Raw genomic sequence first — 27,195 nt, 5'->3', positions numbered from 1 at the left:
CGGGGCGGGCAGAGCGGGCCGGGCGGGCAGGGCGCCGCGGCCGACCTCGCGAGGCGGGCGTGAGGGAGAAGAGGTGGTGACGCGGTACGGAGACGGACAGACGGCACAGAGAACCACAGGACGCGGCTCCTGGCGGGTGGCCGGCGGTGAGGCTGCAGAGGGGCCGCCCCTGGTGACCGGGCCGCGCAGGGGTCCTGGCAGCGAGCAGCTGAGAGGACCGCTCCGGACAGGCCTGTGCTGGCCAGGCAGGCTGGACGGGTCACCCGCAGGGACGCTGAGGTCGCCAGTTGTGACAGGCGTCGTGGCCAAGGGGACGATCAAGAGTGAGGAGCTAACGCCCTCGAGGAAGGCCAAGGAACAGTCTGGAAGGCCAAGAGTGAAGGGAAGAAGGAGAAGCAGTTGGGGTCACAATCTAACGACACGAGGTTCAAGGTGTCCAAAGGCAGCAGAAGAGAACAAAAGGAGTGAGGCGAGGCACGTGGCAAGGACAGAGCTGCCACCTGGCCAGGACCAGAAGCAGCCTGTGCTGGGAGAGCACGGGATCCACACGGTTCCTCCCGGTGCCCACAGTGTCAGGAGCTGGGGGACAGCGGGAAGTCAGGTCAGAGTGGGAGGTAGGAGGTGGGGGGGGGGGCAGTCTTGAGACAGGGGTCCTGGAGACGCGGGGCTCCTGAAGCTGGCTCCCAGGGAGGGGAGGGGCAGGCCGCGTGCCGGGGACGCCGGGAGCAGGAGCCCTGCTGGGGCAGTGGTGGCTTCCGGGGCCGTGAGAACAGGGTGATCATGATCTGGGGCTCATTCCTGCCCCGAGAGCACGCACACCCCTACCCCTTCCTGCCCCGGGGGCACAGACACGCCTCCCCCTCCTGCCCCAGGAGCGCACACACACCCCACCCCCTTCCTGCCCCGGGAGCGCGCACACCCGTACCCCCTCCTGCCCCGGGAGCACAGACACGCCTCCCCCTCCATCCCTGGGAGCACGCACACCCCACCCCCTCCTGCCCCTGGAGCACGCACACCCCCAGATGGGCTCAGAGCAAACAATGAAGCTATCCCAAAGACCCCTGAGGTGCACATCACACGCTCGCAAGCACACCAAGAAAGCACACTCAATGGCCACTAGCAAAACACAACCGTGAATTCTGGGGTAAATCACTGCTATACATTTTTTTAAATCTTTTACTCTTATTATTCTGCAATTTTCAATAGCCCAGAATAAAAAATATTTTAGGAGCCTGGGTAGCTCAGTCGTTGAACATCTTGATTTCAGGTCATGATCCCAAGGTTGTGAGATTGAGCCCAGCATCAGGCTCTGTGCAGAGCATGGAGTTTGCTCAAGGTTCTCTCTCTCTCTCTCTGTCTGCCCCTTTACCCTGCTTGCCCAGCTTGCTCTCGCACTCTCTTAAAAAAAAAAAAGCTTTTAATTCACCTTTTAAAAATAATTTAAAATACAAAATTTTGTTAAAACAAAATACATCTGACATAATACTAGATTAAAGAAAACCCAGAGATGATTTCCACTACTAACCTTTTATGATCTATACTTTCTTTAAAAATAGCAAATCATAAAACACTGTTGTTAATCTGATTTCCTCCTCTGTGCATGCCGAGAAACACACTCTCCTGAAGCTCAGTCTTCATCTCCCTTAGTCCATATGCCCATTTCCCTACAGAACCATTTATGCTACAAGCCTGTTGTTTTCCACCCGAAACCGTCCACAACGCTACCGAGCAGCGAATGACAGAATGACAGGGACTTCCCCCAAGTGTCATTAGAGTGTCAATGGAAAGACTTTACCAGCCTGCAACAGAGCGGTCAGCCACGGTACGTGGCCACCCAATGGTAGAAGATAAAATTATGCTCAGATCACACTTAACCTCTCCAAGGAGACTTCTGTGCTAGTCAGGGCATTTTGTTTGTTCGGGCTTGGCCTCACTTTCTAACACATCTAGCCTTCTGGCAAAGACTTCTTTTTCAGTGTCTTTAGATATAATGAACCGCTTTTGAATTTGAGGAGCCGAAGGATCTAGAAAGTTATGGAGGGACTTTCTCTTCCCTCTGTGCAAATGAAAAGTGGGAAAAGGCTGTATTTTTGGTGTGGGTTTGTTTTGACTCAACCCAAATTCTTAAACTCGCGGCGCACTGTCTCGGCCCCTCCGGGGGCCGGAGCCTCCCGGTCTGGGGGACGGACGCCCGCGCGGCGCAGGCTGCAGCTTCCCAATTCAGCAGGTTCGCTGCGCAGCAGCATCGTGACCCAAGCAAGACGGATGTATTCCAACGGTTACTGCTTCCATGAAATCTTATAAAGCTGACAGTATTGGGTAAAGTTGCAATTCTGAAATTAAATAGGCTCAAATGTTAACATAACTTTATTAAAGTCAGAAGAATAAAAGACACATGTAGTGCCAGCCTAAAAGTTATTGGTACCAAAGGGTACGATATTATTGACAGGATTCTCTAAAACATATAAAATCTGAAATTCTTTCACCTAAGAATAAAGCTTTAAATGTTAGCAACACTTTTTAATTGATGATTTAAATTCACTATTTGTAACTGAAGAAAGTGGGTATATTTTTCCTATTTCATACTTAAAAGTAACCTTCCATTTTATACCTCTTCAATTATGATCCTGAAATACAGTTAGCTATTCATAATCTGATGTTGGAGTTGGTTTTCAACATTAACGAAAAAGCCAACAACTTTGCAGGAGAAGAGTGCAGAGTGAAAATCATTTAGGTAAAATGAAAAGAAAATTAATCCACACGATGTCATTTCTCTGTTAAACTATCTCATACTCTTTTCTTCACTGGGTCTTCATTTGAAGCCGAAAAGGATGAGTAATTAAAAATCAGACTTTAAGATCTGTGACATGCTTACTGGTCCCCAGAGCTGATAATGAACAGCACTCCCAAATAACAACAGAACTCCTAAGCATCATGGAGACAGTCGAATTTGGCACCTAGTAGCAGAAAGACATACTACTTTTCACCTTAAGGATTTCAACAGGACGAAATGAAGCAAGGATGTTAAAGTTACTAAGAAGGGGCGCCTAGGGGGCTCAGCCGGTTGAGCATCTGACTCTTGATTTCGGCTCAGGTCATGATCTCGTGGTTTGTGAGATCAAGCCCCACGTCGGGTTCCACACTGACAGCGTGGAGCCCGCTTGGGATTCTCTCCCTCTCTCTGTCTCTGTCCCTTCTCCACTCACATACTCTCTCTCAAAATCAATCAATATTAAGAAAATTAATAATAAAGTCATTAAGAAAACATACAAATCTGCAAACCCTCAGTAACTGTAAGTCGTAATACTTAAAATATGTTGGGGTCTTGGTAGCAGCGGTGGATCTCAGTGGCCGGGGTCTCGGACCTGAGCTGGCCTTGCCAGGCGACGGCGCAGCTCGGCTCGGGAGGACGGGAGCTTCGCCGCGGTGCCGTGGTCCTCGGCAGGACTCTCCTCGCTGCGGCGCTCACGTGTTACCCTCGCGTCTTGACCTGCTGCAGTGGTGCAATGCACTAAGAGGCGTATATTTCCCCCCCCTCAATTAGTGTCTTTCTTGAATTAAATAATATTTCTATTCAGCTCTAAAGATGCAATGCACACATACCATTCAGTCGTCTCTGGAGTGCCTCCTCCTCTAGGGTAATAATATAAATTTGTTCATCCAGGTCTTCAAGAATCTAAATTCAAAGATCAAACCAGTGACCAATGCATTATTATAAAACTAGTGCTTATGAGACTATTTAGGCTATTAAGCCTATGATTTGGGTAACCAATAAAAAATATTAGGAACTTAAAAATGCTCAAATTATTCTATATACAAATTAAGGAAAAATATTTTAGTATGTAACTAAACACATCAAAAGTTGACTATTATAAAGTCTACATATATTTACATTTAAAGGAGTAAAGAACGCTGCACCTCTCTCAGTGACAAATAAAGACATGAGCGCCAACCATCCACAAGGCTAAATACAGCACTGTCTCTTACGCCCAAACCAAGTATTTTAGCGCAAGAAGGAACAGATCACTTCGTGCAGCATCAGCGTCTCATTTACATTTACCTACATAATATTTAAGATAAGAAATCTATGAACTCAGTCACTACCTCTTACATCATCTTTATAAGCTAAAAATTTTCTGCAAATAGCAAATACCGGTATAATCAAAAACATTCTGCAGACAGAACTCTAGGAAATATGATGCTTATATCCGCCACTTACCGCCACGCCACACGACACTAATAAAAAACAAGAACCACCGACCAATCGCCAGTTACATAGGGCACTACCCGCACGATCTCCACAACTGACCGAACCTAAAATGCGTTTAACGCTACTTTGTTAACACAGCATACAATTCTTATCGGGTATTGAACCTGCAGGATTTCTATAAAATTTATTTAGAGCAATCCAGTAATTCCCAGTACTTCAATAAAACCCTTATTATCAACAGGCCGAGCACTGACAGCAAAATCAAACAGTAAAAGAACGATAAACAGTGATACACGAATACCCAGTTACAAAAGCCGGCCATCCTAGAAGAAGAGGGTAGGGAGCCCCGCGTTGGCAGGCCACCAGCGAGGGCCCCGCAGGAGACGAGCCCTGTCCTGAGGGGGACGCCAGTGTAGCCAGCGGACTAGGCTGAGCCATGCGAGACAGGCTCTGTGCCTGGGGCGGGCGGGAGCCACGGTACCGGATGTCCTACCCAGCGACGCTCCTGCCGCTTTCTCCTGCTGGGCCCATAACCCGCAGCTGTCACCGTTCTTAAGGTGTGGCCCCCACACAAAGAGTCCCTCCTCTGGTGCCAAGCGTCCGTCGTGACTCTCCACCACAGGGCTGCGTTGGTGTGACTGAGTGACACAGGGAGCGGCTCACGGGCATCTGTGTTAAGTGCTTGTGTGCATTGTGCCCTTGACTCTCCAACAATCCATGAACGTCAGAACGTTAGCTCCCCATCTTAGGCCAGAACACAAGGGTCTGGCAAGAGTTATGTGCTTTTGAAGTCTATGCTCTTAAGCACTCTGACCTCCTGGGGGCCTAACAACACAGTCAAACACAGTCCTTGGCCGCAAACGGCTTAGACTCCAGTGTCCTGGAGAGACATAAGGAACCCAAAAAATAATGACAGGGTTAAAAGAACAATCATAACTGAAGCTAAAATAAACATTAGAAAAATTCAGAGGAAGGAAGATTCCCAACTTCTAGGTGGGAAGAAAGGTTTTGGCCTATGTTTTTGAGGACAGTGGTCTCTTAGCTGACAGCTTAACGCACTGCAAGGGGGAAAGGCACCTGAAGGGGAGGAGAGCGGAGGTGAAGAGGTAGACGCACAGCCACGATAAAGCAGCTCGGGCCCTCCGGAGCCCCCGGCCCGGGCTCAGACCCCGCCCCGTCCTCGCTGGCCTGCCAGCTGCCCGAGCAGCTCCGTCTCCCTGAACTACACGGAACTCAGCGCGGAATAAGCCCACCCCCGAAACTTCCACACGTTGCTGACAGGATGAAATGAAATGTGTGTAGAATATAGTGCTTATCACAAACCCCGAGCCTATACTCATTAAATAACCATTATTATTGGAGGTTAGGAACCAGAAAAGAGGCGTAGATAATTAAAGTTTTGAGAATAATGTTAATAATAGGCAAGGGGAGGAGAACACCCAGCTTTGGGGACGGTTTTACGGGGGCCGGGCTCTGCGCTCTGGGGCGTGTTCAGCTACAGCACTGACACCGACTGTGTTCGTTTCCCTTGCCTTCTTCTCAACGGAACTGACGTTTAGAAGTGATGCGCGAGTGGTCGGCAGGCAGAGGGTCTGCGGGCCGAGCACACAACTGTGAACGTCTGCCTGTATCTGGGGGCCAGGAAACAGAAACAGAGAAGGAGGCCGAACGAACAAGCAAAGCTCACCCAGAGAATTGGGAAAAATTAAAAACGCAGTGTCACAAAACCTCTTCAAGAGGGAAGTAAATATCAAGATTCAATAGCACTTTTCGAGTGCATATACATTATGCAGCAAGTTAAACAATCCAATTTTATTTTTACAAAAGCTATGAAGAGATTTTTTTTGACGTTTATTTTTAAAAATATTTCAAAACCCAGCGAGCATTACTAAAGAATACTACAGTGGTTCCTTGATGTTTTCTTCACCTAATCGCTCCGGCAGGAACGACGGACAGGGGACAGGGGACGCTCGTACCGTAGCGGGCGCCGCTGGCGAAACACAAACAAGGGGAGTGAGAAATGCAGAGGAAGCGGCTGGCGTATCTCGGTTTGAAGGGCCGGGGCAAGGCTCGGGGGCCTCGGGGACCTCGGGGACCGGCAGGGAGCGCAGCCGTCGGGCGGCGGGCGGGCGGGCGGGGGCCCTGGCGGGAGAAAGGCGCAGGCCCGCCCGGGGAGCGAAGGCCACAGCCCGGTGTGAGCACAGCCCACCAGCTGGCGAGTGTGAAGGAGCCAGAGGCGCAGGCACAGAGCGCAGAGTCCACGGGCCACAGGACAGGTGGCGAGTCATCCGCACCTGATTTGAGGGCAACGAAGACCCGTGAAAATAATCTAAGTGGCAAGTTTCTTAAATGCAGCTAAGAATTATTTTCACGTTAGTAAATGTTTGACAAAATAGCTGGAGGTCAAAGAACTCAGGGACGTCATTACAATTACTACCGATGACTGAAGACCACTTAAAAATGAGCATTTCGTGGGCGCCTGGGGGCTGCGTCCGTTGAGCGTCTGACTTGGGCTCAGGCCGTGACCTCACAGCTTCTGAGGTCGAGCCCTGCACCGGGCTCTGTGCTGACAGCTCAGAGCCTAGAGCCTGGAGCCTGGTTCCGATTCTGCGTCTCCCTCTCTCTCTGCCCCTCCCCTGCTCACACTCTGTCTTTCCCTCAAAAATATTTTTTTTAATTTTTAATAAAAATGAATATATGGTAATTCTGACATTAAAGTGAAAAGTAGGATCAAAATATAATCTTCAGACAGTGTCTCTGAAACAAATGCTGTGTAAATCAAGGGATGTATGCGGTAAATTTTGAAATATAACAGAGTCACTATTGATACAAGATGACGGATACCTAAAATACGAGTAAATATTTGTAAATTTTGTCTTAAAATTTGCCAGAGGAATTTTTTACCTAAGTGTCTATAGTTAGTATTTTAAAAGCAAAATCAAATTCGGTTTCCAGAGGTAAAAAAAGGTTAAAATAAAAGCTAGCGTGCCGGCTACGTCAGAAGCCCGCAAAAGCGCCCCTGCGCCCGGCCCGCCGACTTGCGGCCTGAACGGCGTCCGACGCCGGCACGTTTACTTGAGAACCAGACGACGCCCGACCACGACGACTTACCGCCGGCTTCACCAGCAGCTGCCCCATGACCGTGAACATGCGGGAGAGGCCGACGGGGGTGCACACTGCGGGGAGACCAGACAGAGAGCGGGGGGTGAGCCGCCAGCCCCGGGGTACAGAACGAACTCAAAGATCACCGTTTCCAGAAAACTCCTGTCTCAGATTTCGTCAGAGGACTCCAGGCATCGGCAAGGAGGCTGGGGGCGCGGGGACGTGGAGGAAGAAAGCTACATGGAGACCAAAGGGGGCTTAGGATGTGCAAGACTCTGGAGTCGAATAATAATAAATATTTTCACCCAAAAGAAATTAAAGAAAATCAACTAACGAGCAGATTAAATTTCAAGAGCTACTGAAACTGAGAACCAGGCAGGAGCATCTACACGTGACGGCTGTCGTCTCCACTCCTTCTAGCTACATTTATCTACTTAATAATGTACCTGAGAGAGACTGTAATCCCTCAAGCAAAACTGAACAAATTTGAAATGAAAACCACAAAATCACACAGCAGTTCACATCACCCGTCAAAAGCAGAATCTAAGGGTGTCTAGGGACTCATTCAGTTGAGCGTCCGACTTCAGCTCAGGTCATGATCTCATAGTTTGTGGGTTCGAGCCCGGCATTGGGCTCTGGGCTGACAGCTCGGAGCCTGGAGCTGCTTCAGAGTCGGTGTCTCCCCCTCTCTCCACCCCTCCCGTCCCTGTGCGTGCGCGCATGTGTATTCTCTCTCAAAACTAAATATTAAAAAAGTTTCTTTAAAAAGCAGAATCTAATGCTGCAACGGGTGTGCCTGCGCGTGCGTGTGCGTGAGCATGTGCGTGAGCACGTGCGTCTCTCTGGAAGAGATGCTCTCCTTAGAGAACAACACAAGCGTTTTCTTTCAAGATTTCAGTTTATCCAAATTTATCTTAACGTACAACAAGTTAAGGGCCAGATCTGTACTTAAAAGCTTGGAGATTCTGAATCTCATCAGGAAACCTTCCTATTTTCCAAAACACAAGACGCCACTTCCTCAACCCGTGGGTCAGAAAGATACTTACAGAGAAGTAACAAACATCCCATCAAAGATATACAGGAATATAAATAGGGTAGGTAGAACTCCCAGAGATCTAAAAAGAAATGCAAATGTATTTTAGTAAATCCAAAATCTTGTACATGAAGGTATAGGCTGACTGTAAACTAATGTATGATAAACATTGTAATTGCCTATTTGAGTCTGCTAACCCATATAATTTCCAAATTGTACAATAAAAGAGATCTAAAATAGAAAAGGAAGTCTTGCAAAACCTGTTTGGAGGGAGAAAAAAAAGCCTCCAAAGAATTTTAAGAACAGAAACCAATTAACACACAAAAAAGCTGCTTGCTTGTTCTGAAGACAGCAAACACAGGAATCCTCTTTTCTTAAACGTGTCTGAAGACTTCCTTCTGGAACAACGAGGGGTAAGTCTAGACGGAACCGCTACGAAGTTCAGAGAGCGATGTGTATGGACGTCCCACCCACAGCCCCGCCAGGGAGGCCGGCTCACCGTACAGCGACTCCATGCTGGCCGCGTCCTGGTCTATCAGGGCGGACGCCACCCACACTATCCCCAGAATCAGCAGCGCCAAGAGGATGAGCATGACCAGAGTCTCCAAAATCCGGGCTCGGATTCCCTGAAAAATACAATGGAGGCATAATTGTAGCACTTTATTTTATCTCATGAATAACTGAGTTTTGAGCAACATGAAAGCACAAAAATTCTTTGGAAGTGGAGGAAATTTATATTTATTAGCAAGACCAAACCCACTAACTTTAGAGTTTGTAATATTTAGACTGACTCCTCTTTACAAAATTATGTGACATACCATTAAGCTTTGAAGAAAACCAAAAACGTTCTTCCTTGAAAACATTTTGCAGAACCATCTGTAAGACGCAGGGTAACGAACTTTTATCTGTGATGCTAATCAAGGGCTTCCGGGCCGGGCCGCCCAGGGGCCCCCGCAGGCGTCAGTGAGCAGGAGCACCGGTTCCGAGCGCAGCCGCCGCAGCTCCCACAGCCCCCAGGCGCCCCCTGGCGTGTGGCCCGAGCACTGCCCGTGGGAAGTACGCTGACCTCAACGCGGATCATTCCCTGCTTCTCGTTAGATGAAATGTCATCGCTTCACGCAGCTCGTATTTAATACGGCATCATTATGCATAATTTTGTTTTCATAATAAAGCATCTTTATGCACAACTTTGTTTTACAGTAAAACACAATTTATGCACAATTTTGTTTTAAATATAAAACAAATTCTGTCCTCAGGGCCAAACCAGAGGCCAGACTTCTAAACTGGAAACCTACTGGAACAGGCAAACAAATGAACCAAAAAACAACTTTCTTATATTCTGGAAAAGTCACCAAATGATTGAATCCGTACCTAAATTCAAAAATGCACTAATGTACGTCTAATACAACAAACTATAAGTAAACCCATGTCTCAATAAATCCCGTGATATTTCCTTCCGCATTGAAAATAGTTTAAAGAAAAAAAGTACTTTAAAGATGTGTTACAAAGATCTAAATCCGACTTCAATGTCACCCTGATGTTATTGGCTGATTTCTGAACTAACGGGATAGGCTGCACTTCAATACAGCGCCAGGTGCGCAGATGCAGAGTGAGGACAGGGAGCCCCAGAGCCCCGAAGCCGGTGGAGGAGGCCTGTCTTTACTAGCCCCACCTCCAACGGGGCCGCCCGGGGCAGCTGAGGGGTGTCCCCGAATGTGGAGTCAGCACAACTCACGTGTTCACGGCAAGCGAGGCCGGGGAACCAGAGTGAACGATGCTTGTGTTTTTTATTTAACACATCAGACCTAACAGGAACTATTACCGAGTGAGATGAGTCAGGAGCAGTCCCCAAACACTCTCCGAAACTCCCCCTACTTCCCTGCAGAGCGCTCCAAGCCTGCCCTTCAAGCCTTTCCCCCCGCTTAGGGTGCCAAACCATGGCTGCCGCCTTTCAACACTGACTTCTTTTTCTCCCCTTCTCTCTTCCTAAGCCACAGTCTTTTTTTCTAAGAATCTTTTTATTACACATCAAATATTCGGTGGAAAGCTTACAAATAAAACAGAAAAGAATCAGTGCTCTAATCTGTATCTCTTCCTGACTCTGACTGGAGCCCAAATCCTGCCTGCCTCCGACCAGCCCTGACGAGCAGTGGGGCTCCTAAGCCCCATGTGTCTTAAGTGTTAGGACACAGAAGCTAAACACTGTCACAGTGTCATAACATATGAACTCAACGGTAGTGGTCCTTGGAACCATCTGAGACCCAATGTCCACACAAAAGTGTTTTAATGATACATGTGATAATTATTAAGCAATTGTAATATGTAATAATAACTAATATAGAACTGTCAATGATGATGATAAATGTTGGGGAATAAATCGAGCAGAAGATTTACACACTGCCTCTGACATTTCGGTAAGAAACAGGGGCACCTGTGTGGCTCAGTTAAGCGTCTGACTCTTGCTTTCCACTCAGGTCATAATCTCACGGTCCGTGGGTTCAAGCCCCACATCGGGCTCCTACTTGGGATCCTCTCCCTCTCCCACTCTGTCTCAAAATAAATAAACTTAATTTAAAAAAAGAAATATTTCTTGGCAGCTAAGTGTGTCTTTCTTCAAACATGTGACTCTGCGTGGGAAGCCAGCGCTCCACGGGACTCCCCCATTTCTGTGCATCTCACAAACACAGGCAAGGACACACAGCCTTGTTCAGGACTGTCTTTTGAAGGGTTTCTGGATGCAAACAGCCTTGAAAAAGCGAGAGAGTCTCTCGGAGGCAGAAGTCAGTCCGCTTCCCGTCTAGCTTGAGAAAGATAGCGCCCCCTACAGAGCAAAGGGCGGGCTTCCCTGCATCCCCTTTGTGGGTTCCTTCAAGGTCAAGGGTCCTCCCTGTGACCTGGGCCTCTGCCGGAGCCGCAGCGCCCTCCTGTGGCTGCGGGGAGGGTGGAGCTGTCCTGGCACCGGGAAGCTAATGGGCTGCCTTGTTCTGAGTCAGGAAGTCCTCGGTCTCTGGTCCAGGAGCCTCCTGCCCACAGCCACGCAGGCACCCGGCGGACCGACCTGTCAGCCTGGGGGTTCGGCGAGGTCTCACACCCTCCACAGTCCCCGCAGGCGGGCGACAAGGGCGGGCAGCTAACACGGCTTTCTGAACAGCAAACAAGGGCCCACACGGCCGGATTAAGGGCAGTGAGGAGACTCCCGGGACCTACCAGTGAACGCTCTTCCCCAAGGAGGAGGCAGGCGGGGGAAGCAGGGGCCCCAAGGACCCGGCGGGCTGATGCCCGTCGGAGGCTGCGCTGCGCTGCACGGGAGCCTGGTCACACGGCCCGTCTCCCGGGGCCGGGGGCCGGGGGCGGCTAATGTGTTTGTCTACAAGGCCAGCTAAAAAGACTATGGTGATAAGGAACTATTTTTCTTGAATACTTTGTGCTTTTCTGTATTTTCCAAGTTTCCTAGAGTGAATGCACATGACTTTAATATGAGAACAAGTTAATGTTCTTAATTTTTTCTTAAAAGAACTAACTTCCAAGAGAGTGGCAAATTAACTTTTAAAATATCCAAGTTCCGTTTATGAGACACTATAGTGAGGTAGTTCAGGATCCCAACTCGAGCAGCAGGCTGCGTAGGTTCAAAGCCTGGTCCCGTCACTGACCAACTGTGTAACGCGGGGCACATTTCTAAACTCTCTGTGCCTCAGTTTATTCCTTTGTAAAATGGGATTAAAACACCCCTCCTGTTTGGGGTCATTAAAAGGATCAAATGAGTTAACATAAGTGACATGCTCAACAGCAGGGTGGATTCTCAGTAAGCACCACAGAAGAGTCAACTGGAATGACTCAAATCATCGCCTTTGTCTTTGACGTTTCCAAGGCTCTGGAGTTCACCTATCATTTGTGTTTCTGAATTAAATTTCCATCACCCTCTGGTGCCAGCTCCCCACCGCCTTCCCATCTCCGTCCCCTGCGTCCACAGCCCTACAGGAAGCGCTCCGGCCTTTCTCGGCGACGTGAGCGGCAGCCTCCCGCGCACTTATCACAGGCCCCACCATCGTGTGTAACACACACTCCGCCGAACCGCGCCCCCGTTCCGCCGGGGCCCCTCCGTGCACGGCCCGACTCCCTCGGGTCTCAGACGCGCCTGAGCCCTCAGACTGGGAGCCGGCGCCCCGCTCCCCCCAGCCCCGCGTCCTCGTCGCCATGACCCGCACCCCCAGCCCCCCCGACTCCTCCAGCGGCGCTGTTCCCGCCTCTGTTATCGGTGACTCAGCACCAACACCGTCCTAACACGGGTCCCTCTGCCCGCCAGCGGGCCAGCGGGCTCCCCCGGGCAGCTCACTCCTTGAGTTCTCAGTGCTGGGAGGGGTTACAAAATCACAAGACACGTGTGCTACCGCATTGCCGAGGGGGCCTCCAGGATTTTCTAACTGTTCTCCATTCCCCGGGACCCTAATCTCGTCCCCTACTTTCCTGCGAACCGCAGCCAGGCAGCCCGCACGTGCCCCGGGTGTCTCTGTCTCCGCTCTTCTGTCTTTCGTTCTAGAAAGGACGACGGCTCGGCCTTACATGTCCCTCCCTCCCCATGCTGGATCAGCTTACGTCACAATCACAAGGGGCTTGCCACTCCCTGACCAGCAGCCCGAGGCAGATGGGTCATTTCTGAGGAAGACACCAGGCAGACTGCTCCGACCTTCCCCGTGATGACCTGGCCTCCCCATGGAGCCAGCGACCCTGGGGTTTCTCTCTTTAGTCCAAAGCTGTCCCCTGAGATCAAGAGCCACACATCCCAGTGCCACCTCCCCTCAGGCACCTCGCTAGTCTTCATTCTAAAGTCAGGCTCGTCATTTTGTCCCCTAAACCTGCTCCTTCGGGGTCACATGAGGCAATAAATGGCACCAATGCCCTGTGTCGTTGTTTCCAGACACTGGAAACATCCCTGTCACCTCGCCTCCTGCCGCACCCTCTGAGGCACACACACCTCAGGCCCTGACGGTCAGCCACCAAGTGCCTCTGATCCCGCTGTGCCACCGCACCTCAACCCGTCTCCTCCCCTTCCACAGCGCATCCGCCTCACCTGGACGGCTGCCGCCTCCCTGCCTGACCTGCTGCCGGCACTGCTGTGGCAGGACAGTCGCCGCAAGACGCGGCTCTGATCGTGTCTCTCCAAGGCAGGGCCTGCCCGCAGACGTGCAGGCCGGTGACGGGCCAGGGCCACCAACGCAGCAGCAAAGAGACGTCAGACTCCTCAGCGCCACTTCTAGCCAACGGAGGTGCTGCACACACACACCCCTCAAGGTGGGCCTTACTTCCATTGCTGCTTAAATAATGAACAAAATAATTCCAGATGAAACAAATTATTTAGGATTGAATAGCAGACAAAAGTGCTGTCCAACAGACCCTTTCATGGTGACGGCTATGTTCTATTCTGTGTCACCCAATAAGATAGCAACTAGCCATGTGTGTTTATCAAGGCCTTAGAATGTCATTACTGTGACAGAAGAACTGACTTTTAATTTTTTAATGTACTTATTGTAAGCAGATTTCACACCCAGAGCGGCCCAACGCGGGGCTCCAACTCACAACCTGAGATCAAGACCTGAACTGAGATCAAGAGGCAGTTGCCTCACCAACTGAGCCACCCAGACACCCCTGATTTTTAATTTTACGTAATTTTAGTTCTTTTAAATTTATATAGGCACACACGGCTAGGAGCTACCCCCTTGGTCAGAGCGGAGTAGTAATAGTCCGCTTCTAGCAAAATCTGATATAACTTCTGTACTCCCAAGTACTTTTGGCTCAATTCTCTAAATGTAACCTTGGCAAAAAAATTATTTGAAAAACAGCTTGGTTAAAGTAACCTCATTTACCATGAAATTGCGCGAGCTTAATGTTTTCAGTAGCATTTATGTCAAAAAGAGGAAATCTGCTACTACACTGAAAAACTAAGCCCTCCATTTACATTAAGAACAATTATTCCCTCATTTAGAAAAGTAGTTTTTAGGATGCAGCCTACACATGTACAATCGGTCTGAGGGGGACACCCTGGTCTGAGAACTACCAGCCGATACCCGTACGTGGACGAACTAAGTCCTTAACGCAGGCTTTGCCATCAGAAAGAGGATATGTGAACAGTTTTTCTAAAAAGAAACAAGCTACATAATTCCAAGAAGATGTTTTTTCTATACAGATATAAGAATACCACCAAGAAGAAATGTACACCCACAAGCTTGAGCAGCCACGTAAGAATCATTTAAGGAGAAAAGAGCCGTACCGTCAGGTCACATAAACTGTTCCCATTCTCGATATTTCTTTTGAAAAGTGGGAAGTAACTCACCAAAAGAGATCTGCTCTTTCTCAGTTATCAAACTGAGCACAGAGAGGGACCGGCCACACCACACACACAGAGCCGCTCCCTGCCTCGAGACTCCGCCCGCTCATGAATATTGAAGAGAACTGGTGAGGGAAGAAGCAGCTGTTATTCTGACTCCGTCCACTAGGAGGCCGGGCCGGGAATGCTTTCCTTTCCGTTGTATTCGGTTTCTCTGATTAAACAAGATACAATCAGCCCAACTTGAAATCAGTGAAGTGTCACATTTATGAGCTTTAGCAAAACCAACAGAAAAACAGAAATTTGCTCATTAAATGCCACGTGGCAGCTTTTTTGTCTTCAACCAGTTTCGGGCAGAGAGGAGAGAGGTAATGGGGCTCTAAGTAACCAGAGGTTTCGGGTGTGAATTCACAATCGACTGACTCATCCAAGTGCCGAGAATACAGGAACGGTGCCCACCGCCTTCGCTGCGGTCCTGACGGTGTTACAAGGCCTAAGAGTCCGCACGGCGCGGCAGGTGAGATGTGAGACTCTGAAACTTTTGTACGCAACTCTGACTGCAAAGTAATGAAAGCACCGAGGGCTTTTATCGCCACCATTAATCGCCAGCAGGACAGCATATAAGCGAAAAATACGCCTATGCTCAGTTTTCCATTAAGAGTCAGAATCGAGAGCCAGGCAGCCCCCAAGGGGAAGGTTCCCATCAACCCTCTTCTTGCACTCGCCGAGCGACAAGATGTGCCAGATGTCAGAATAATGCACCGAGACACCCTGCAAACAAGAAGCAGGAGAACGCGGTCAGAGAGGAAAAAGGCTTCCACGGCTCATCTTAAAAAGGACCGCCTCCCGGACCCAAGGTCACAGCACCAGGAGAGCCTGTCCTTATCGGCAGCGGCGGCCCCGTCAAGTAATGCTGGGAGCTGGCAGTGGGTCCTGCTTACTGAGACTCTAAGAACCTTGCCATCATTTCATCCCTAGTGTGAATACTCCTCTCAACCCTCCCCAAAACCATTCATCTAAGTTACTATAGTGAAATTCCGCCCCTTTTCCTAAAATCATAGTTCAATAAACACTCAACGTATTACTTAAAAACACCATCAAAACGAAGTCCTTTCTTCCTGCTAATAAAACACTATATTGTTTTAAAGAAAAGCAAGCTACGTAATTAGACTAGTTTCTATCGGTATTATTTTGGAAATTACAACTATCACATTAAAACAGTTTAAATTAAATAGGCTAGTAAAGACTAAATAAACGTGGACACAGATTTCTTTCTAGATTCAAATAAGCACAGAATGCGTAAAACCTAAACCATTAAAATAGTTATAGTTGCTCTTTGAAAAATTTCTGTTAGTCAATTACACATTTAATTACTTTGTACTGAAGATCAATGAGGTGAAAATTACAATGTATTTACCAGAGCTCTAACAATAAGCTGATATGTTTCTATGGTGATGAACATTTAAACAAGGTTTTGCCTGGACATCCTGACCTCTTGGAAGGTATGTAAACACCACCTCATATACTGTGGCCCCACCCATCAGGAAAGCCTGGGAAAAGGTCTACATTTACAGACCATTTAAAATAAATGTCAAGCCACTGCTTTCATTTGACAAAAAGAGTCTCTTAGTAACGTCGTGATAAGGTTTGCTCAGCGTGCCATCAAGACCGCACCGAACACACGTGCAGTCGACTGAGGCTCTAATAAGGAACAGAAAATACAGGCAGGTATTAATTATTTTAAACCACGAAAAAGCTACAAACAAACATCTCTACAGAGTGTGGAACATTCCCCCCCTTTGCTCCCGAGTAATCCTTAAGAGTTTGGACAAGAAGTTTTATACCAGGTCAAAGGAAACAGCTTTACAGAAAGCTATGTTATGCTATAGTGAATGATTTTCTAATATTAGTATTTTCTTCATTTAATGTAGCTTATATAAGATGGAAAAATTAAAACTAAAAAATATTCAAGTTATTATAATTTGGCAGAGTGGATTTAGGAGAAGTTAAAATAAAAACACTGTCATTACCAGTTCATTTAACTAAGATGTTCACTGTATTCAAATTTATGAGAAGAAACTTCTCATGATATCAACAAAAACCCTCCAGATTGCAAGTAAATAAATTAACACAGCAAGTAAATGAAGCAACTAAATCAAAGAACTGAACCATAAAAAGATTGCAGGGACTCTGTGTTAAAATTTTAAAACAATTCTAAACTTGGGAAAAATGCTTCTCGGTGCACTACATCATATCAAAGTAGCAGCCAGGAAAGGGCTTTCCTGCTATCTCGGTCCCAGTAAAGCTTTAGTTATAAACTTCACGGGAAAGAAGAGACAGGAACTAACATTTGCTGAGCTCCTCCCAGTTGCTGTGTACGTGCTCACTGCGCCTTCACAATAAACTAGAAGGTGAGCTGCATTATAGATGAAGAAGCTCGCGGCCCCAAAAGTTAAACACTCTGCCCTTGGCCACCTGTTCAGGGCTTGCCAGCTCCCCTTTAATCTTAGGTCTGTCCATTTTCGGAGCACGAGCTTTCCACCTCCTCACGCACCAGAATCAAGACACCAAAGGAAAACTGACATGCGAATAGGGCAGTAGGGGAGAATGCTTAAAACCCACTGAGGATGAACCTCTAATTTAGTAAAGGAAGTAAAACAAATAAAAGCTTCTTTTCCTATAACATTAATTTTCAATTCCAAAATAACAAACTCATGCCCAGGTCAAATACTCTGTCCTCTAAGAAATTGAATACGATAGAAGCCAATACCACTACTTGTTTCACAAAGCCCTCGATAAAGACAACAAAACAAGGGCGCCTGGGTGGCTCAGTCGGTTAAGCGGCCGAGTTCAGCTCAGGTCATGATCTCACAGTTCATGAGTTCGAGCCCTGTGTCGGGCTCTGTGCTGACAGCTCAGTCTGGAGCCTGCTTCTGATTCTGTGTCTCCCTCTCTCTCTCTGACCCTCTCCTCTCACGCTCTGTGTCTCTCTCTCTCAAAAATAAGTAAATGTTAAAAAAATATTTTTAAACAAAACAGATAAAGACAACAAATCATTAGGGTTCTTATTTATGACATTACTATAGCAAAATGCACAAAATGTAAAGTGTATAATTTAATATAAAGCACTGTCACATGATCTGGATGATCGTGTCACGCTCATGTGGCAGAGAGTACCCCCACACAGAAAGCCCCAGGAACTCCAGAGTGCCACCGGGGAGCACAGACACCCGGACGCGACAAGCTCAGGGCTGTCGGCCCCCACTCCAACCAGAGCCTCATTAGCTGAGCGGGGCGAGCTGCTCCCTGATCTCCACACCCCCCCCACCCAGCTCCCAACGACAGCTCCTTCGGGTGGGTAGGCATGCACAACTGTGTTTTATAATTTTTCATTGAAAATCAATAAATTGGCATTTCTAAGTTTATTTATTCTGAGATAGAGAGAGAGAGAGAGAGAGAGGAAGAGGATGGGAGGGGCAGAGAGAGAGCGAGAATCCCAAGCAGGCTCTGCACTGTCAGTGTGGAGCCCAACTCAGGGCTCTGTCTTTGAGACAGAATGGCCATGACCGGAGCCAAAACCAAGAGTCAGAGCCCGTCTCCACCCCCCACCCACCTGCCTCCACCCCCACCTTGATAAACTGGCACTTTGGTTTTACACATCCACATCAGCTTTGATCTGGATAGTGGGAGCCCATCACCAAGAAATAAACAGGCTTCCGTCCCTTCTTATTTTTAAATGATGAAAGTATGCCGCTTGGTGTTCTGTGTCCGCTAAGGACCTAAAGGAACATCATCACAACCACGTGGCCCTCCCCACGGCACCAAACTTCCACACCCACCTGGCCAGATGTAACCACAGACTTGAACTGCCACGTTCGTCATTTACTGACTCTTGTTTCTGGTTGTGACAACACACAAATAACACAAAGTTCGCCATTCTGAGCGTCTCCCAGAGCCCGGCCCCATGGTGTTAAGGGTGTTCCTTCCGACCCTTCTGCGGTCACCGTCCCCAGCCACCCCCAGAACTTCTTCCCGTTCTCCAGCAGAGCCTCCGCGCCCACTGAACATAAGTCCCCATCCTTCCCTCCTGCTGCCCCTGCCCCTCACCCCCAGCACCCTGTTTTCTGTCTCTCTGAATCTGACCGTTCTAGGGGCCTCACGTAAGCGGCATCGCCCGGCATTTACCTTGTCGGGTCGGACTCACTCCGCTGCGCACAATGCTCAGGGTTCATCCATGTTAGAGCATCTGCCGCAATTTCCTCACTTTTTAGGCTAAATAATTTGGCACTGTAGCACAGTGTATGCCATATTTTGTTCCCCTATTACTCCGTTGGTGGATACCTGGGTGGTTTCCATCTTTGGGCCATTATAAATAGTGCTGCCAGGAAAATCAGTGTACAAATATCTGTGAAGGAGAGAGAGGAAGAGGGCGGCGGAGGGGGAGGGCCCCAGGCTCACCGGTTACCAGAGGAGAGTGGGGGAGGGGAACAGGTGAGACGGGATGGGGACTAAGGAGGCCGCTTGTGACGAGCACTTGCTGAATGGCCTCACTCCACTGTATTCCTGAAACTAACATTACACTGAGTGTTAACTCACTGGAATTTAAATAAAAACCTGGAAGGGAGGAAGGAAGGAAGGAAACAGGGAAGGAAGGTAGGTAGACAGATCAGTTTCTGGTGTTCTTGCTTTCAATCCTTTTGTGTATATACCCAGAAATGGAATTGCTGGATTACACACATATTTTTAATTTTCTGAGCAAGCAACACACAGTTTTCCACAGCGTCTGCACCATTTACATACGCACCGCAATGTACGAGAGTTCCAATGTCCCTACGCTCTCACTGGCGCCGCTTACTCCTGCGGGGGGGGGGGGGGGGGGGGGGGGGGGGGGGCGGGTGGTGGTCCAGCGTCCGCGCGGGTGTGAGGAGCCGCGTCCCCCAAAGACCGGGGCTGCTGCCGCGGGCTGTGCGGCTGCGGACGGGCCCCACCCAGACACGTCTCCAGGCCCTGCTCCTCCAAGTCCCAGCGCCATGTTCTTCACAGCGCTCTGGCCGCTCTTGGCTCTCTGTTGCTCCATTGGAATTTTACTATCTGTTTATCACATTCTATAAGATGAGTTGGTAGAATTTTTATTAGGATTGTACTGACTCTAAAAAAATTTGAGAACTGTCATTTTTACCATATAAAGTCATAAACACAGAATACCTATCCATTTCTTTAAGTCTTAAAATCTTCCAGTAAGATTTTTTATTTCCATAAAGATTTCACATACCATTTGTCCATTTTATTTCAAAATACCTTAGGCTGTCCTGTTATAAAAATATCTTAAATTAGATATTCTGTTTGTTGCTATTACTGATTTCTCTATCTTTTTCTATTTTAATCTGCATTAATTTTTTCTGTATTAATCCTACATCCAGGTGCCTTTCTAAATTTTCTTATTTGAAAAAAATAACTTATCTTTAGATTCTACAGGATTTTTCAATAGACAATATCATTTGTTAATGATGACTATTTTGTTTGTTTCTTTCAATTTTTCCTTTGCTTGTCTAACTGTACTACCAGTAACTCCATTAGAGTGTTATTATTAGAGATGAAAGTAGTTAAGATGGCACCCCAATTTTAAAGTAAATACTTTCAACATTTTACCATTAAGTACAATGTCAGTTGCAGACTTAGGGTAGATATCTATCATCAGGTTAAGAAAGTTCCCTCAAGTTCTTAGTTTGCTTTTGAATCATGAATGGTTACTGATTTTTAGAAATGCGTTTTGTGTCTCTTTTAAGATTGCTTGATTTTTTTTCTCACTTACTTTCTTAACATGAATTATAGCCATAGATTTTCTAAGGTGAAACTGATCTTGCATACCTGAAATGAAGTTTTCTTCAATAATGATCTTTTGCCTACATGGCTGGATTCAGCTTAATATTTTCTGATTCATATGTATTCACAAATACAAATGGCCTATAATGTTCCTTTCTCATACTATCCTTGTCTACTTTCAGTATCAAGATTATACTAGTTTCATAAATAAAACTCCGAGCGCTTCATCTTCAAATCTCTGCACAAATTTGTATGAAACTGAAGTCCCCTAGTGAAAGTATCCTGCAAACTGTCTGGACTTGACTTTTCCAATCAGAATGACTCCGCAGAACTTTCACATCTGGCAATACGGAGAGTAAGCTGTCCTTAATTCCCTTTGCCAAAAAAAGTCTAACACACCAGATCAAATATTGTTATCTCCCTGAAGTCCGCTCTTCGTCTCTGAGCTCTGAGAACACACTGAGTTTGGAGCCTCTCGCCGCGCTGACTTGCCCCAAACGCCGGGCCATCTCTGAGTCCCTTATTCGTCTTTGTATTTGAGGGTTTTGTCCCGCCTGTTCTCTTCGTCGCCTCCCGCCCCTGGTGACAACAGCACTGGTGAGTGGACCCAGAACGGAGGTCTAGACAGGCGGACCCGGTTCTGCGGGGGCCCCTCAGGGGCTTGGGTCCCGGGGCGCGCTTGTCAGCACCCCCTGGACCGTCTGCCACCAGAGGCCCCGTCTTCCCCGCCGGCCCCCACGGGCTGTGACTGCCGCCTGCCACCTGCAGCTCCCCTCTGAGTACTCTGGCTCTCTGTCCCCCACACCCTTTACCAGCAGAGCCACATGGCTTTCATTTTTGTTAGGACCAAGTCAAAGAAGAATCTGAAAAACAGATAGATGTAGACAACTGGAAATGCTAACAACAATTAGCTAAATCAGATGCAAAACTGGATACTGACCTACGGGACAACAAATTAAAATGTTTCGGCTATCTTTTGCATGGAGTAGAAATCAATTATACCAGAAAAAATCATGCTCATTGCTCTTACTTTCCTCCATGTTACCTCTAACCCTAAAGAGATATACAATACCCAAGTCGGCAGGAAATCGGCCAAAGGTGCCAGCCCTGCAACAGCAGATGAGTCCCAGGGGCCACCACACAGTGGCCAGGCCTCCGCTGACAGAACACCAGGACCCCCCCTGCCCGTCCGAGTTCTGGGCCACCTTTCCTGGCACCAGAAAATTCACATACACAGAACAAATTATTAAATGGAAAAGGACATAAAATATATGTACATAAGAATTATAATTACAGAATAATCCAAGTACAAATACTGACAGGTCATTTGGGATGACCTAAAATACAATGTGAAGTTAACTGGCTTTCTATGAAATTGTTTAAATTGAAATATCGATGAAAAACAGTAGAAGTCAAGATACCAGGAGAATGAATCAAAACCATCAGCCTCAGAAGTACGCTTCATGCAAGCCTGACGGGCAGAGGAAAGCTAACCATAAGGCTCCTGCGATACAGGTGCCTTCGGGAAGGATCTGTGCTTCGTGGAAACCATCTCGGAATCTCAAGGATTCCTGAACATTAGGCTGGGAAAGATCTTTGAACAGCAAAGCCATGAGAGGCCACAACAGGTTACGAAGCTGAGGAGGAGCAGCCGAAAGACTGCTTTTTGTGGACAAAATCAGAGCCAATCCAGGTAGGGACCACAGAACCTCCCAGGCTGGAAAGAGGCCAAAGAATGTCCCCAAATTAACAATTAGGGGATTAATACCGCATTCCAGACAAAGGGCCAGTAAAGAGAGAAAAGGAATCAGAGACATGAGTTCAAGATGATGGATTAAACACACACTTTTTTCTAACCACAGAAGACAGGAAAAATATATAATAAATTATCAATCAGTTAATCTACACTGTCCCAAGCAGCTGCACCAGTGCCAGGGGTGCAGTAAGTGGCCAAGAAGAAAGCACTGAATGAGTTACACTTGAAGACGAGGGTATCATGCACAGACTAATAATGTTAAGACATCCCTGAATGACAGGAAGTAGATGGCATCAAAGCTACGGAGAAACATCCCAGAGAAATTACAGACTGAAAAAAAAGGGGAAGTAAGAGCAGTGACTCCGAGAGCTATGAGCCAGAAAGTCCAAACCTCACAGACCTAGAAAAGGTAAGAATATAATAAAGTATTTAAAAATAACAGGTAAAGGTAATATTCTTGTAATAACTGCTCTGAATAACTGAATAGTAATACAGAGAAAAAATAATTTAAGTTCATTCTTTTCAAGCATCTCACGAAATTCCATAGATTAAAATACTAGATCTTTGTAAAAACTCACAGAAAACATAGCTAAAATTAAAAAAGACTATATTATTCATTCTTGGCTTTGAGAGGTGATAACACTTAAGAACTAAACCAGTATCTAAGAGAGTGTGTAACTCGAAACTGTAAATCAGGTTTTGATAATGATAAAATGAAATCGGGTTTTCTTTAGGCCTGTTTCTATGATATTTATTGTTCACTCCTGAGTTTTCTCACACAATTAATTCAAAGGCAATTAAGCAGCACATGTCATCCTTAAACAGGATCAGGTAACAAATCTTAGATTATTTTAAACCAACTTTCTAAAACCAACTGTAAGTATATATTTAAACCATTTTTAACTAACATTTTTCGCTTGTTTATTTTGAGAGAAAGAACGCATGCGCACACTTGCAGGGGAGGGGCAGAGACAGGCAGAGCATCCCAAGCCGGCGCCACACCGTCAGCGCAGAGCCTGGTGCGGGGCTGAGTCTCACGGCCCCTGAGGTCACCGCCTGAGCCGGAACCAAGAGCTAGACGCCACCGAGGCGCCGCCATCTCTAACTAACATTTACTCAGAAGCACCTACCTAACCTTAGGTTAAAATGACTACAGGACACATAATGCTCTGAAATGTCTTCTCTGCTAGTTTCCTGGCCTGGAGTTTCCCAACAGGTATTCAGTGCTGAACCCCGGCCCTTAGGAGATACAGGCCTGGGGAGGAACTCTGAGGCCCCCTATCAGTGGGCAAGGGGTGCGTGTGCAGGTGTGCACAACTGTGCGTGTGCGTGCGTGCGTGCGGATGTGTGAGCACGTGCGTTTTGAACAAGAAGGCCCTTCTGCCGGTTCCCAACTCCTGGCCTCCGCGGGCCTGCGACCCCGCGTCACCCTGTGAGCACCTCGCCACCCCCGGCCGCCCGCTTGCTCTTCGAGCGCTGTGCCGCCGGCTCAGCGCTGGCCTCTGCGGACCTTCCTACTTGCCTGGGACTTGTCTGCATTTACCACCGCAGGGGTTCGGTTACACAGCGAAATTTTTGACTTGGTTTTACTTCACAATGAGGTGAGCTACTGAACTGCCTTTAAACTAACCAGGTGAGAAAATTCACGAGTTGACATCAAACATCATATAATCAGACTCAAACAAAGCCTTATGTATAACATATACAGACTGAAATTTCTCTATGCATTACAACTTAACAGTATTTTTTAAACTCTAACATCTCGAACTTTTGAAAAACTGATTCCTTTTTTATAACCCTCATATTTTATTTCTACGTATTGAAGTGAGAGAAGATTTCAGGCAGTTATTTGCAAATGTTTCTTAATAAACAACATTCCAGGCCGCGGCGATGTATTTTTGATATGTAAAAAGCCAAATTAGTTATAGTTGTTACTCACTGTTCTTGGTTAGTATTCATTTGAAGTTCCAGGGCCATCTGGATGCGCAGAATGGAGCTGTTACTGGGCCAAACCCCTTCGCCAAGGCCAGGTGACAACTCACTGGGCGGGCGCCTCTGCAGGGTCATCTCCTGTGTCACTGCTGGCTGCGCACTCTTCACCATGCTGCTTTGAAACCTCAGTGCCCTTATGTTCGTGGTGTTTAAATAATCACTTATTATGGCACCAAGTAACACACGACGAAGACTTTGTAAAACAGAAAACACACAATGCTCCAAACCACCGCCGCAGCCCGTGGGCCCCCCGAGTGGGTAATCACGCACTGGGACCACGGGCACACACCCCTGACGTCTGCTGACACCTGGCAGACTCCCAAACACGTTCACAAGCTCTCAAGATGTTCGCTTTTAAAGGAAAAAATATACATTTGTGGACTTTCTTACTGGAAATAGTATGAGGCATCTTTATAGAACTGCACTGCAGGAGCCCTCTCTTCTCCAGAAGGCTGCAGGACTATTTGATGAGTCAATACTAACACAGGGGAGAAAACGCTCTTTGGAGTCTAGTTCCAGCTCTGCCGCTGTGTCCTGGAAGTTTCCCAAGAAAACTCGGGCTTCAAGACATTATCTATAAAATATGCACAACGAAATCTGCCTTGGTTACTTCTCAGATTTTTAACAGATCATATGAAATAAAATACATGAAAGCAGCTTAGAACCAACAAAACACTAAACCGACGGGAACCGCGGATGATGCCTGGCTGCAGGGAAGAGGCGGGGCCCTTCCACGGAAGGACTAGCCTGGGCACACGCCAGGTTCCCGACATGGACACCGCTCTCCAAGTCCGTTCCCATCACAACCACACACTGGCAGCCGTCCTCCTGCCGCTGAGGCACCCGAACCCAGAGGTGTGCCAGCCCTGCCCTGCCAGGCTGGGGAAGAAGACGGAGCTGGGGGAGGAGCGCCCTGGGCCGGGGAAGGAAGCCGCTCCCACCTCGCACCTCGGCAGGTGGTCAGCATCCCCAGGCCGCAGCAAGGCGCCTGGCGCCACCTTCTCCCCGGCGGGCACTCAGGGCGGCGGCTCTGGGGCTCATCCCGCTGGAGGACCAGGACGACGGGCCGGAGGGGTGGTTGTGTACACCAAGCGGGGGTGGTAAGGATTCTGTAAAGACTCATCGCGTTTGTGAAGAGCCTCATTATCACTGACCCCGGAGGCTCTGGACTGCAAGCCTGAGCAGCACCAAAATAAAGCAAACTCTCATGTCCTCTTTTGTGCTGAGGTCCTAAAACGGTTCTGAAAACAACGCACCCTGGAAGATAACCATGCAGGAACCCAGAACCGACCCCTCTCCGGAAAGGGGAGCACTGATGCGTTGTTAGACCCTTCCTCCGATAGATCAACGGGACCTAAGACCTACTCAGCCTTTATGCTTCATTTTCCCTGTACAGAAGCTCTGTCTGCAGTAGGTAAGTACACATATTTGGGACTGCCACGGTGAATAAGAGAAAGACACAGCTACAGACAATCACAATATGATTACAGCCCCCACTACAGGGGAAGGAAGCAAGTCACCCCCAAGGGAGGCCGCCAAAAAGACAAGGACCATCAGGAGGGAGCACTTACACACAGATGCCACCGGAAGTGAGAAGAGGGCTTCCTGGCAGAAGACCACATGGGGACAGGAGGCCATGAAGGCCCCTGGGGGTGGGGGGGGCCTCAGACAGTTAAGCATCCGACCTTGGCTCAGTTCATGATCTCATGACTGTGAGTTCCAGCCCCGAGTCGGGCTCTGTGCCGACAGCTCGGAGCCTGGAGCCTGCTTTGGATTTTGTGTCTCCTTCTCTCTGCCCCTCCCCTGCTCTTGCTCCACCTGTCTGTCTGTCTGTCTGTCTCTCTCTCTCAAGAATAAATAAACATTTTAAAAATTCCTTTTTAATTAAAGAAAAGAAAGCACCTGGGAGGTGAGCTGCGCAATATTACTAAGGAAACAATGGCTGAAAGGCCAGATATGCAGGTCACTTTGTATAGGAACAAAACCGGAAGCAGAAGCCACAGGAGGACAAGTGAGAACCGATGAAGCCTGACCTGCGGTAACGGCAGAAAGAGAAGAGGAGCACGCGGACGCTGACTCGGAAGTGACTCAGCACAGTGAGCTACTTCACTACATCTCTTCTAAAACAATAAATCCGAAGTATAATTTAATTCTGGGCATTTTCGAAAGAAATGAGATCATCGAGACAACAAATCCATTTTTCATATAACCAAAAAGCTTAAAAATTGTTAAACCCTTCACAATTCTGCTTTAAAAATCAACTGCTTATAATAAAAATTAATATTCATTAGTTAACATGGAAAGAGAAACATTAAGTATCGAGTAATCCCAACTAAACTATGAAAGCGTACAAATATCTAAACCTAGCATTCTAACTTCAAATTTCTTCTTCGTGTTCTAAGGAGAATAACAGGAAATGTTTCTATGAAACTGGCCGTTTCAGTTCCCTTAATTCTAACTGCTTCTTGTGATGAGACAGCCTGATTTTTTCAGTTTTTGCCCACTAATCTTACTTTTGATCACTACAGGGACATATATTTATATATATACTTCTAACAATTCAGTCTCTTAAAATTCAATCATTCTAGAACAATAAGAACTTGTCTTTCTAGATGAGAACTTATTTGCTTGCCAGAAAATGTACAAACCAATAATTTTTAAGTACTGTAACTGCTAATAACTTCAGCCTTAAAGAAAAGTAGATATATCACAACCAAAAATATTCCCTAATGTCAAGGCTGTCACACAATCCTATTGCCTCTGATTTATGTGAATATACAACTTTTACTTCTGGTACAAATGGGCCAAATAAATGGCAAACATTTCATAGAGATCAGAAGAATAATGTTGGGCCATGCTGAATAAATGATTTAATAGACAAATAAATATGCTGAAATGCCAAACAGAAGATTTAATAGTCCAGTCCCGTCAGCCATGGACTTGCGGCGTGCGCCCTG

At 47.4% G+C, this 27,195-nt stretch overlaps 1 protein-coding gene across 6 annotated transcripts in view; it reads right to left on the bottom strand.

The window, feature by feature from the left end:
- The window catches only part of LMBR1 (limb development membrane protein 1), a 127,505-nt gene that overhangs the window by 67,214 nt on the left and 33,096 nt on the right, over positions 1-27,195 (bottom strand). For 3 of the 6 annotated variants that reach the window (XM_029920959.1, XM_029920991.1, XM_029920974.1), the window contains 4 exons: positions 8,845-8,971; positions 8,359-8,427; positions 7,322-7,386; positions 3,604-3,676 (listed from right to left, as the gene is read on the bottom strand). In XM_029920959.1, coding sequence (XP_029776819.1) covers positions 3,604-3,676; positions 7,322-7,386; positions 8,359-8,427; positions 8,845-8,971 — 334 coding nt within the window. Of the gene's footprint in view, positions 1-3,603; positions 3,677-7,321; positions 7,387-8,358; positions 8,428-8,844; positions 8,972-13,413; positions 13,654-14,673; positions 14,718-24,185; positions 24,859-27,195 lie in introns of those variants that run through there. The other 3 variants (XM_029920985.1, XM_029920968.1, XM_029920998.1) reach the window with 3 other exon arrangements.

The sequence above is a fragment of the Suricata suricatta genome, chromosome 2 (assembly GCF_006229205.1).
Source record: "Suricata suricatta isolate VVHF042 chromosome 2, meerkat_22Aug2017_6uvM2_HiC, whole genome shotgun sequence".
Classification (NCBI taxonomy): Eukaryota; Metazoa; Chordata; class Mammalia; order Carnivora; family Herpestidae; genus Suricata; species Suricata suricatta.
Note: the sequence above shows the minus strand (reverse complement) of the source record. Positions and strands in the feature narration are given on the sequence as shown.